This window comes from Citrus clementina, unplaced genomic scaffold (assembly GCF_000493195.1).
Source record: "Citrus clementina cultivar Clemenules unplaced genomic scaffold, Citrus_clementina_v1.0 scaffold_2, whole genome shotgun sequence".
Classification (NCBI taxonomy): Eukaryota; Viridiplantae; Streptophyta; class Magnoliopsida; order Sapindales; family Rutaceae; genus Citrus; species Citrus x clementina.
The window spans coordinates 31,566,900-31,580,768 of record NW_006262688.1 but is presented as its reverse complement, the minus strand read 5'-3'; the positions used below and the strand labels follow the sequence as shown (position 1 = coordinate 31,580,768).

At 34.3% G+C, this 13,869-nt stretch overlaps 1 protein-coding gene and 1 pseudogene across 1 annotated transcript; both read left to right on the top strand.

Annotated features, from left to right (window-relative positions):
* The first annotated feature begins 3,985 nt into the window (after nucleotides 1–3,985).
* Nucleotides 3,986–8,077, top strand: LOC18052219 (cationic amino acid transporter 1). Its single transcript, XM_006448875.2, has 3 exons — nucleotides 3,986–4,164; nucleotides 4,664–5,073; nucleotides 6,565–8,077. Exons 2-3 carry the CDS (start codon nucleotides 4,665–4,667, stop codon nucleotides 7,971–7,973), a joined length of 1,818 nt encoding a protein of 605 aa, XP_006448938.1. The 5' UTR covers nucleotides 3,986–4,164; nucleotide 4,664; the 3' UTR covers nucleotides 7,974–8,077.
* Nucleotides 8,078–11,028: 2,951 nt separating this feature from the next.
* On the top strand, nucleotides 11,029–13,655 carry LOC18052217 (annotated as a pseudogene).
* Nucleotides 13,656–13,869: the final 214 nt, after the last annotated feature.

Below are 13,869 nucleotides of genomic sequence, written 5' to 3'. Positions count from 1 at the left end.
TTCAATAATTGTCCTTTCAAGTCTTAACAATTGAAGTCACTTATGTGGATTGAAGCGTGTTAATGTTGTGTTTCTTTCACATTATTTTTCAATGCTTTCATACTCTCTTGTTGAAAAGTCAATCTTTACTTTTGTTGTTGAAATTTTTTTTACTGGAAACCTTTAAATTTATTTCCTTTGAAAATACTAAAGTACATTTATAATTTTGGACTCAAACTAATGTCTAGATAAATAACTTTAGAAGGGAAAAAAAATCTATTTATTATAGTTTTACTTCTCGGCTCTTTAAAACTTTTTTAATATTAAATTACAAATTATACAAATATAACGTAAAGAAGTCTATTAAGACCTATCTTGATATAATCAATATGAAGTCCAACTATCATAATTTTTTTTCTTTTTTTTTAATGTTACAATACAATTTGAGGGGACTCGAACCTTTGACTCTAAGGATTAGGGGACATTCTTTACTAAAAAAATAAAATGAAGTGTTTTAATGAAGATATGCTCTAGTTTTTAATTAAAAATAAAATATAGAGACGATTCGTTGCATCTTTTTATCTAACAAAACTAATAAAATTTCATCATGTTTGTCTATAAGTAAAATTAGAGTTATGATACTGATTAGAATTTTCAATGTTAATATTTACAGTATACATATAACCATAAAATTTAGGATAAATAACAATATAATTGACAGGACCTTGTTATGTTATATTAACTGTAATATGCAACAATTTAAAAATAATTTCTTTATATCTCTAAATTGTTGTGTTCAAATAATTTAATAATCGTGAGAAACTAAATTTAGTTCAGCTGTAAGTTGCAGTTAATTGACAACATTGAACTTCAAACTAATAAAATGTTATCAGTAGACGGTGGTGTGTATGTATTGATAATTCCCATATAATAATTCTCATTAAATCCATTATTTTTTATGTATATGAAAAACACGTCGCATTCAAACGGATGCCGATCACAAACAAGTTTTTTTTTTAATACTGATTAATCATCATATTACTGCATTACACAGATATTTACAACTGCTATTATAGCAGATATATTACACTGATATTTACAATCAGAAATACATGATTGAGACTTATATTATTACATTGAATTCTGTGAAGTACATGCCCAGATAAATAATCCCTTACAGAAGAGGGATGTCCATACTCCACTCGTATTGCACAAGGGAGGGGAAATTTTTGAAATATTAAACAAATAAGCACGTTAGCCCCCACAAATGCTTTTGTGGGGGCTTGAACCGCTGCCCTCACAATGCTGATCACAAACAAGTTGAGCAAGTGCCAAGTGCCTCCAAATCCCAAGTCCCAAAGTCCTTTCCCATTACCCACTCCTCTCATAAACTCCAAATATGTCAAACAATTGACATATTGCCCATAGTTTTACCCATAATCCTTATAAAAGTCTACACATTAGTTGATTATTGCTTCACGCTCCTACCTCTATCTCTTTAAGTCAAACAGAAATATAAATCCTTGAGCCCATTTTACATTTCAAAAGTTATGGACGCGTTACAGTCAACGCTCTACTATGACAAGGGTGTGTTTGGTAACGTTTTTCACTTAATGTTTTTCGTTTTTCAAGAATAAAAATTAAGAAAATTTGTTTAGTTGACAGTTTTATGTCAGTAAATTAAAAACAAAGAAAACGAAAAGTCTTCGTTCTCTAACATTTATAAAGAAAAGTTGGAGAACGTCAAATTCCAACTTTAAGAGAACACTAGACAAAAACAAGTTGAAATAAGGGAGGTGTGTCGGGATTTGTCTTCTTTGGGATCCACATACAAATTTCATTTAATTTTTTTCTTTCTTTACTAAAATCTCTCTCTCTCTTTGTAAGCTCCCTAAAAACGAACATGATTCTCTTTTGATTTAAATATTATTGGATTTTTAATAATTTTTTATCATGTGTCTTTTAATAATAGTGTATGAATAAAATTTAATTTCTTTTACTTTTTTATTTATTAATAATCAATCAGTGATTGAGTTATTTACTCAAGATATGATCAGATCAGGAGAGAATCATAATCCTTCTAAAAATATTTCCATGGATAAAAATAATTTACATAATATATGTCCGATTTTTAATTATTAAATTATAAAAATAATATAGAGTGATAATTATAAATTGATTAACAAATAATTTACAAACGTTCAAATTACAACTCATATTACATGAGAGTATAATTGATATGTACAATCATATATTGATACTGAGTCATGTTGACATTAATACCCTCTCAAATATTCGAGGGACGTCAAACTGCCGACCTGAGAGAAAGACTATCTTCACTCGAGCTCAAGGACTCTAAGGAAATATATTTAAATTAAACTCTTACAATACATATGCGGAGGCTCGAACCCCTTCCCTCACAAATGTGAGGGAGGGGCTCCAGCCACTTGGACTAAGCCCAAGTGGTTGCCTCGTATGCAGTGTTGATTACAGTAACTCAGGCTAAAAGAAAGTAGGTCTATTTCTTCTTCTCATTTTTTTTTTCTTCTTACGAGATATTTATAACATATTTAGATAACAAATAGTTATAGGAAATATGAAATTTGACGTTATCGAACAACAATGACAAGCGTTGTGAATATATTGCTTGAATTTTAATTAATAAACTTTTTTTCCAAAATCATGTACTAGAATATACATTAATAGAATTCATAATTATATGACTTACAAACAGTTACTCTGTTACTTCTGTACTGTTGGAGGAATCTGATTAAATTAAAATCAATCAAACAACACATGAATCAATCCTCCTAGGGAAAAAAACAAAAAAGCATTATCAACACGTTTGCATTCTTTGTAAGATGAATGGCTTTAAGAGCTATCAAGTGTCATCAAATCAATTGACTCTCATGAGAATGTAAATTCAAGTGCGTAGTTCAATTTTTTTTTCTTTTTCTTTTTAAGCTCCTATTTTTATTAGAATTCCAACTAAATTAAAACGTTTAATTAAATAAAATTTCTTGAAAAGTATTCGAAGTTGAAGTTCTACAGTTTGTGACTTTCCCGTAGAAGTAAATTGACAATTTTCTTGACGTTTTAAAAGTAGTATCTCTATTTATTTATCCGTATGCCTGGACTGAGATAATTATCCATAAATAAAGAAACAATAATAAAGGAATAAGATCTTTTCTTGATCTGAGTTATACTAATCTTTTAAAAATCTTTTATCATGTATTTTTAGTGGTAGTGTATAGATAAAATTTAACTTCTTTTATTTATTAACAACCAATCAGCAATTAATTGGTTTGCTCACAACATTATCATATCAAGAGAGAATTCTAATTCCTAAATAAAATGATCTAATTTGATACGCCACTGGATGCGCAGTTCACACGAGGGTGGCACATTGACAAATTTCACACCAATCCATTGGCTAATCCCACTCCCCCCGAGCACAAAATGAAAAATGAGATCACAACCGGCTAATTATCTCCCAACTGATTACAAATTTAATGTATTAATATAAATTTTAATTATGTATATTTAATTGTAAATATCAGTGTAATATCTATTATAATAATAATTATAAATATTTATGTAATATAATAATTTTACGTGTAATTAATATTAAAAAAAATCTCCCAACTGTTTACAGTTGTAGCAGCACAAGTACTGAAGTACATGTATCCTCAATCTTAGCTGGCCGCTCGTACAGGACGGAATCACGGCCGTCTGATTAAAAAAATCAGAATAAACACAATGATCATGGCCCGATACATTCTCCTCTGGTCGATAATATCGCCCCTCTCTCTCTCTCTCTCTCTCTGCGTTAATTTGATGTTTAAAAATAATCTCAAAATTAATATCAATTTTACATAATTAGGTTAACTCAAAAAAGAATGTTACCGACGGGTGCCGTTGACTTACTTCAATTCTCAGGATTTACTGGCTATAACCAGTGGGTGATGCCAAAGTTTTAACACATAAGTCGAACTATATATTCACAGAATCTGGAGGTATCTCGTATTTCCCGCGTCCATAACATGGAAAAGAAAACTCCGGCCATGAAAACCAGAATCTAGCAAAAGTTTCTCCAATACTTCCATTTTTACTTTTCTTCTACAACTCCTCTCCGCCGATAAACCGGTGTAGTTCCCGGTCGCCGGTGAATCTCATCTCAGTCAGGTGACTCTTCCTAGATCATTCTTGAAATTCGGTCTGGAATCTTTGACTTATTCCTTCCTTGTCTAATAATTTTCATTTAAAGAATTCTCAGCCGTTGATGGAGATTCTGTGACGTCTCCTGTTTGTTTTCGTATTTGATCGAAGTAATGATTATTATCTGGCATTCGGCATTTAATTGAATTTTTTGTGCTTTTTTCTTTTTTCAAATTAACGATTGTGATGTTTTAATTGTTTACTTTTTTAAAAGTAAACAAATGATTCCAAATTGTCCCATAGTCTCTTGTTCTTATAAAAGCAACAAACAAGCGCTTTTGTATCTTACTTCCTCTGCCGAATAACAATAGTTTATAAATCCTTGTCGTTGTTTTATTCTATTCTGTTCAAGCTTTTTCATTTCACGGTAACAGTTTCTAATATTAATCTCATCAAAATCAGTTATAAATAAATATTTCGTTGATACATTTTTTATTTTTTTGGTCTGGTCGGTCGGTTGGAGTAGAATGGGAGTAAACGACGGAGACGAAGGGCTTAGAAGACGAGGATGTTCGTGCACGAAGAACGATTTTCTTCCGGAAGAATCATTTCAGAGTTGGGGCAACTACGTCCAAGCTCTGAAGGCGACACCGCTCCGGTTCAAGGATCGGGTCCTGACCCGATCTCTTGACACCACCGAGATTCATGAGATCAAGGCAAGGAGTGAACATGAGATGAAGAAGACTCTCACGTGGTGGGACCTTATTTGGTTCGGAATCGGCGCCGTCATTGGCGCCGGTATTTTTGTCCTCACCGGTCAGGAGGCACGTCAGGAAGCCGGCCCCGCCGTCGTTCTATCGTTCGTCGTTTCCGGTCTTTCGGCTATGCTTTCTGTGTTTTGTTACACCGAGTTTGCCGTCGAGATTCCCGTTGCAGGTATGATAATTTTAATTACTTTATTTTTTTAAATTTTATTTATGCTCCTTAATTTTTTCTTTCATGGATTTATTTGTTTATTATATTGCCGATGTTGTCAAAAGCAATTCGAAGTCAAGACACGAGGAGTAATTAACAGCATGATTTTTCAATAAATTAGTATGCGATAAATATTTGTATTTATTTTGCAAAAAATTGTCATGTCTCTTATGGTTTGTATTTATTCTACTTAATACGTGTCCCATATTATTTATGACTGTCATGTTCATGTTGCTGTTAGATATACTGAATATAAGTATTCTCCTCTAATCTCGAAGGTTTCGGTGCCTTATCGTGCAAAAAAGTTTTTTGTAATTTAAACCCATAATCGAAAAAGTATTAGACGATAACGTAACCTGCGTATATAGTAACTCTTGTGAAGCTCAGTAACTCCATTTTAAACTCTATATGTTCATATTGTCTTTTTGGTTTCAACGCATTATTAGTAATGATTTCATTTACGGTTCCAACGATCAATTAATAAAGTTTGAGCTAACACTCCTCTCCTCTGTCTCCCCGTTTTAGTATTAGTTTCTCGTGTAATATTCTATCATTAATTAATATTTACTTAGCTTTCACCAATTGTTTATCTTATAAGATATTTCTTTTAAAGACAATAAGATTTTTTTCTTTTTTTTTTTGGGTATATGCATAAAAAAAATACTTTGCTTGTATTATTTGATACTCAGTGCTTTGACCTGTTCATTAATTTGACGTGGGAATAGAAAAAACTTCATATGATAATACTTTGCTTATGAGTAGGGCTTTGACTGCGTGATCAGATTTGGCAAAATTTTAAATTTTTAATCATTTGACAGCGTCCAATTGTTGGGTAGGAGTAATGTTGCGTATACAAAAATTTTATATGATTTTATTTACACAAACCCATGTTAATATTATATTATTACTGTCACATGTCTCATATTTAAATAAAGAAAATAAAAGAATATTTCATATTAATTTGTACAAGTTTAATTACAATAATTATCATTATTGTTAGGTTATATAGTATTACTCGTCTAAAAGAAATTCTTTTTGTCTTCATGTATTACACACTAGAATTTTCCCCTTATAAACTTTTCTTGAGAAATATTTTTATTTTCTTTTTTAAATTTAATTTTATTAATTGCATAAACAATGCTTTAAAGGAGGAATTCTAAAATATATCAAAGATAATATAACTAAATAATGTATGAATGACATGAATTATTAAATTTAATATAACCACTACTGTATGTGGTGGTTTTTCAAAATAAATACATATATATTATAACATTATTTACTTATTATATGACTAACACGATACTTTTTATGTATTCTTTAATTTTGTCATTTTAAAGAATAGTCTTATTCATTTGCCAGGTGAAAATTCTCTTTGGATCAACATCTTCCATCCAGTTATATCAGCATTTTGCTCAATAACTATAAATTTAATTTTCCTTGTGCACGCAGGTGGTTCATTTGCCTACTTAAGAGTAGAGCTAGGAGACTTCGTCGCCTTCGTTGCCGCCGGCAACATCCTCCTCGAGTATGTCATCGGCGGCGCTGCCGTTGCCCGATCCTGGACTTCCTACTTCGCCACCCTCTGCAACAAGCAACCGGAGGACTTCCGCATAATCGTCCATAGCATGCCAGAGGATTACGGCCAATTAGACCCCATAGCTGTTGGTGTCTCAGCTGTCATTTGCATCCTCGCTGTGGTGAGCACAAAGGGCTCTTCGCGCTTCAACTACATCGCCTCCATCATCCACGTCGTCGTCATTCTCTTCATCATCATAGGCGGTTTCGCTAATGCGGACACCAAAAACTATAAGCCATTTGCTCCTTTTGGCACCCGTGGGGTTTTCAAAGCCTCAGCTGTGCTTTTCTTCGCTTATATTGGTTTCGATGCTGTTTCAACAATGGCTGAAGAGACCAAGAATCCAGCTAAAGATATCCCAATTGGACTCGTTGGTTCCATGGCGGTCACAACTCTGGCGTATTGCTTGCTTGCCATAGCTTTATGTCTTATGCAGCCTTATTACACGATTAATGTTGATGCTCCATTTTCTGTAGCATTTGAAGCTGTAGGCTGGGATTGGGCTAAATACGTGGTTGCATTCGGAGCGTTGAAAGGGATGACAACAGTTTTACTAGTTTCAGCCGTTGGTCAGGCTCGGTACTTGACACACATTGCCCGAACCCACATGATGCCGCCATGGTTAGCCCAGGTTCACGGGAAGACCGGGACCCCAGTTAATGCAACAATTGTTATGCTTACGGCCACTGCAATTATTGCCTTCTTCACCAAGCTCAATGTATTATCAAACCTTTTGTCAATCTCCACATTGTTTATCTTCATGCTTGTGGCTGTTGCTCTTCTTGTACGCCGCTACTATGTCAGTGGGGTAACAACAACAGCAAATCAAGTCAAGCTCATTGTATGCATTTTGCTGATTCTGATTTCTTCAATTGCCACTGCCGCTTATTGGGGTCTAAGTAAACATGGATGGATTGGTTATTGCATCACGGTGCCAATTTGGTTCTTGGGTACTCTTTATCTTGCCGTTTTTGTTCCACAAGCTAGGGCTCCAAAGCTGTGGGGTGTCCCATTGGTACCGTGGTTGCCATCTGCTTCCATTGCTATCAATATTTTCTTGCTTGGCTCAATCGATAGAGCATCATTTGCAAGGTTTGGAGTCTGGACTGTAATCTTATTGCTTTACTATATCTTCTTCGGATTGCATGCTTCTTACGACACAGCAAAGGCGTCAGGAGAGAATGATAGGGCTGCTGGAGGCACCTGGAAGCAGATGGAAGAGGGTGGTGCTATCTCTTCCGCGACGGATCCTAATAATACTTCTGCAAATCCTGGTGCTTAGAGGAGTTTTTATCTTTTATGAATTCGATGAATTAATGAGTGTAGTTGATGTTCAAATGAAAAGAGGACTAATTGATTAGGTTCTTAATTAGGGAAGCAATTGTTTTCTTTCTGTATTTACATTCAGGAAAATTTGAATTTCACCCATTGGCAAGAAATGGTTGTCGATATGGAAAATTTCAAGTTTTATGGTTGTTTATTATTGTTATTATTATTCTTTAAATTGTTTAAATTTTATCTTCTTCTTCTTATTCTGAAGCCCAAGTTAAAGTTTGATAGTTAGTTACCACATCAATGGACAACATATTCTAGACTCTCTCTGAATTAATTTGCAGGTTGTTTCTGCATTTATTTGTTTTTCATCTCGATTTTTACGGATTTATTGATGTTGATATTTGCATATGTACATTGGTAATCCTGAGAATTAACCTTGGATTGCCTACACCAAATTGACAAATAGATAACAGCTATGTGGACAAGAAGACAATGAAAGTCTGTGTTTCACTAGTGCTGGTGATCAGTATTAGTGCTCTCGATTTTTTAGGCAATTCTGAAAGTGACATGGCATTATTGTATGGTTGAATGATTATTTGACTGTTTGTCGTTAAAGTTTTATGCCAAAATAAAACAAAAACATGTCGTTCATCCTTGGACGATATGTCGTCTATAATTTACGCCATCGCAAAGCTTTTACGACTTGTTTACATTTTATGCCAATTTATCATCTAGAATTTAGGTTAGCATTGAACTTTTGCAATATTTGCCCACCACCCAATTGAGAAGCAGTTTACTAATTGCATTTGAGTTCAATTACTTTTAACAATTTAATAAACAGTTTGTTTTCCGTAAGAGTCAGCCTAACCGCAACTGATTTCATTAAAATAATGTTTAGTATTAAGATTAGACAGCTGTAACTTGAAAGTTATAACACTATAATATTTGGTAAACCGTGACTACTGTGCCTTGAAAGTTTATCTTTATTACGAAAAACTTAAAATATCTTTATTATTTTTGTCAAAATAATTATTTTAAAATTATATTTATCACATGAGCAATGATAGAACTATAAGCTATGTGAGATTGTGAGTATAATTAAATTAGTTGGTTTAGATATCTCTTGCCTCATGTGATTTATAATTATTATTATTATTTTATACTTTCATTTGACCAATAAATTTATGCAACATAAATTTATACAAGAGTTTGTAACTCTATCATTAATTCTTATTGTATTCTATTAACTTTTATTTATAGTTAATTTTTTTTTCTTTTTTCATAGGAACTGTAGGTTAAAATTTATCGCACCTCCGGACCTCAACAACAAACATGGTATTACTATTTGGTTTTAAAGCATATATAAGCACTGAGCAGCTTGAATATAGCATAAAGTTTAGAGATTATGAAAGAGAACTATTCCTGGCCTGCAGGATAAGTAAGTAGGAAGGAACATCATGCTTGTACTAGCTGACAAGATCTCTAGGATTCGGTTTCTCACTCTCGTGTCCGAAGAACTCGGGCCACAATAATAGCGACTTGCGCCTTCGAGATAACTACAAGAAAATTACCAAAAAAATCTCGGTTTTTATCCAGATCAACCCCGACGTGCAATTTTAAGTTTTAACATTCTGTTCATATATTTTTCTTTTTTGTTTTGAGAAAAAAAGAGAGAGTGTAATGAATGATAGACCGTGATCATTATCTCATAAACTTCTCATGCATTCCATAGTGCATGGATAGAAAATGATTGATCAAATAAAGTTATTCAGTGTAGAATCAATAGGTTGATATTCCTTCAATAATGCCATTAATAATGCATGTAATCATCTCAGAAGCATAGAATCGATCCTTATATGGCAATTATGACGAAGGTTAAAACTTAAAATAAAGAAAAAAGGGCATGATCAACAAAGAATTCGGTTCTTCAATTAACCAAAAAGGGCGGAATAAATTAGGAGCTTGCCAGATTCGAACAGGCCATAGGCAGATTGGATTGATATTTGCCTCTCTTCCATCTAGAATAGTCGTTACGTGTATATTCTTTGAGTTATTGGTTGAATTATTGAATATAGATAGCATCAGCGATGAATTATATATTCTTGTTTCCACTCACTTTTCTTTCTGTCTTTTCATAGACGCCATTAATAACTGAACAAAAATTGGTGAATCATATATATTTCAGGCTTTTAGCATCCATTTGTTTATATGACTTTTTAAAGTACTGCCAAACAATTACAAAATGAGCGTTTCAGCTTCTTGCCAAACGAATTAACAAAAGTTTCTAATACTAAGATTTCTTGGGGAAAACTAAAACAAGTGTCTAGGTCAAACTCAAAATATATATATATATATTGTGATAACGGCGGTATTTGTATTGAGTTTTTTTTTTTTTAAATAAAAAGTTAAACCCAATAGTATGGAACATGAAAGGCAGTGACTTATGTGTGTGTCTATCTACATATAGATAGATAGATAAAAAGAGAGAGAGGTGGATAAAGCATAAATAAGTTCTTTTATTTTTTTACTTTTCAAATAATTAATTAAATAAAATACTTAAAAATCACTCGATCAAATCTTAAAAATAGCTAAAGTTGATTTAAAATAAAAAAAATATAGTGAAATAAAAATAGGTTTTAAATGAATCACTTATCATATGTACAATCAAAGAAGATCAATGGACTATACGTATACATCTGCATGGCAAATTGAATGAATTCCAAGTATGAAAACCCAATATTTACAAGCTCTAAACAGATGTGACATCAAAAAAGTGGATGAGTAAAAAGTAAAGAGTAGATTAAATTAGATAAAAATGGATGAAAAGAAGTTATACAAAAATATATGTGAAAACAATTAGGACGCTGTACACGTAATATTACTCGGATGATCGAGGCATCCAAGAATAGAACCATTCAAGTTTTCACCCGAACCACAGGAATTAGGCTACAAGTTGCCTTCTGTAGTAATCCATTAGTTAGGGTTAAGTGAATGACAATCTCTTAATATTTAGCCTTACAACTTACCAATATAAATATAACAGGCTCAGGTTCAGGCTCAATGAAGCAGCTCAGCTATTTCTCATCATCAGCCATATCATATCCCTCTTCAAACCACTCCTTGGTACGTTTCACTCCTTCATCAATTGCTAGTATTAGTAAACTACTTTTCTTGGTTTGTATTTTTGTTTTTCATTTTTTGTACGCGCAAATGAAATTGTTTCGCCTGCTAAGCCCGAGTTCAACTACTAGGCTTTTATGTATCACGTAACAATTTTTTTGAAAGCGAAGACAGATACCGTATGTGTAGTCATGTGTTAAGCACCCAAGATCAAGATCAATCGCTCATTTGTATTAAATGTCTTGTATACTTTTTCTACTTTTTGTTCTAATTTTCGTTTGGGAACAAAAATCATTACAATTAATTACATGATGAAAATAATCACACACATCAGGATCTGTATCCCTATGTTTTCTCTTTTTATTGACTGATCACTTTGAGTCAAAACTCAAAAGCAGACCTTTATGCTTTGAATTCCATCTGTACCAACCAATTCAGAACGAGTTAAATGTTCACAAATCACTTTTCTAATATTTTTTCATTAATATCCTTTGTACATATCTAGTGATTCACACGAGACTACTCTGCTATGCGGTGCAAATCCCAAAACAAATATAAATTCCAATTCAACTTTTTCAGCCCTATTAATTCTCTGCAGAAAGCGAGATAGCTGGCAACTATGGTGACTGGCAATGGCAGTGGAATCAAGAAGAGAGGATGTGCATGCACAAAACAAGATTTTTTACCTGAAGAGTCATTTCAGAGCTGGGGAAATTATGTCAAGGCCCTGGCCAGCACAAGGGCAAGGATGAAAGACCGGCTGCTAACACGCTCTAATGATAATCTTGAGCTGCATCAAATGCGGGCTCGTAGTGACCATGAAATGAAGAAAAATCTTAATTGGTGGGACCTCATTTGGTTCGGAATCGGCGCTGTAATGGGTGCCGGAATCTTTGTCCTCACCGGTGAAGCAGCGAGGAATTTTGCTGGCCCAGCTGTCATTATATCTTATCTTATTTCAGGTATTTCTGCACTGCTGTCAGTCTTGTGTTACACTGAATTTTCTGTTGAGTTGCCGGTAGCCGGAGGCTCCTTTGCTTATCTGAGAGTTGAGCTTGGAGATTTCGTAGCTTATATTGCAGCTGGAAACATTCTTTTTGAGTATGTTGTTTCTGGGGCTAGTGTTGCGAGGTCTTGGACTTCTTATTTTGCTACATTGTGCAATCATGATCCCAGCAGTTTTCGGATACATGTATCATCTTTTGCTGAAGACTACAGCCATTTAGACCCAATTGCTGTTATTGTATCATTCTTTGTTTGCGTCGGCGCATGTCTGAGCATGAAAGGATCATCAAGATTCAATTCTGTTGCTACCATTGTACATATTGTAATTTTGATTTTCATCCTCATTACCGGTCTTACTCAAGCTAATACTGCAAATTATGCAATCTTTGCTCCAAATGGTGTCCGCGGAATCCTGAAAGCTTCGGCTGTGCTCTTCTTTGCTTATGTTGGATTTGACGGGGTTGCAACTTTAGGGGAGGAAGTTAAAAACCCTGGAAGAGATATCCCCATTGGATTAATTGGCTCGATGGTGATCACTATCACCGTTTATTGTGTTCTTTCAGCAACTCTCTGTTTGATGCAGCCTTATTCTCAGATTGATGTTGATGCACCGTTTACATTAGCATTCCAAGCTGTAGGTATGAACTGGGCAAAGTACATTGTTGCATTGGGTGCATTAAAGGGAATGACCACCGTCTTGCTGGCTAATGTCATCGGCCAAGCTCGGTATTTCACTCACATCGGCCGCACCCACATGGCGCCGCCCTTTCTTGCTGCCATCAATGAGAAAACGGGGACACCAGTGAACGCCACGGTTGTCATGTCTCTTGCAAACTCCGTTGTGGCATTCTTCACAAGCCTTGATGTTTTGGCTAACCTTCTTTCAATATCAACCTTGTTCATCTTTTCACTTGTTGCTCTTGCTTTACTTGTAAGGAGATACTACGTCGCGGGCGAGACTTCGGAATGCGACCAAAAGAAGCTCATTGTTTTCTTGGCGTTGATCATATCGTCCTCTATTGCTTCATCTGCTTATTGGGCGACTAGCGATAATGGATGGATTGGCTACATAGTGACTCTGCCAGTTTGGTTTCTTGCAACAATGGGGCTGCAATTGACCGTGAAGGAAGCAAGAAAGCCTAAGATGTGGGGAGTACCATTGCTTCCTTGGCTGCCATCTGCTTGCATTGCTGTTAATGTTTTCGTCATGGGTTCAGTCGATGGCCAATCGTTTGTCAGATTCATGATATGGACATTCTCCTGCTCGTTTACTATCTTTTTGTGGCACTTCATGCTTCATACGATGCAGCAAAGGAAACTGACAGAGCAGCTGAGGCTTCAAACATGGAGGCAGTGGTTACCAATTAGTGTAAGTTTTCAAAGGTTTCTGAAAAGTTAACGGTAAGGCGATTTTTTCCCCTTCCAATTGCTGTACATTCTGGATTGAAACGTAGGACTGGATTCAAACATTTTATTCATTTTCTTAGTTTTATGTAGACGAGGCAGCATCTTATGCAATATCAACAGCTCCCACGCAGCAAATCAAAAGGCTCCAACACAACTCAAAATTTAAAACCTTGTATGTTATTTTGTTGGGCATACAAACAGTAGTAATTATTGTATAGTAAATGGAACCTGGAAGCCTCTCAGGCTCACTGCAAGGCGTTGGTGCCTTGGCTCAATATATCTCTAATACATCAATAATTTTGTAGATTTCAATGACGGTCTATGATAGTCAGATAACCGGAATATATTTTTATTAGGTCAATTAAGTTTTT

Coding starts and splice junctions, on each gene's coding strand:
- LOC18052219 (XM_006448875.2), top strand. CDS start 4,665: ATGGGAGTAAACGACGGAGACGAAGGGCTTAGAAGACGAGGATGTTCG. Junction 5,074..6,564: donor CGTCGAGATTCCCGTTGCAG/GTATGATAATTT, acceptor TTGTGCACGCAG/GTGGTTCATTTGCCTACTTA.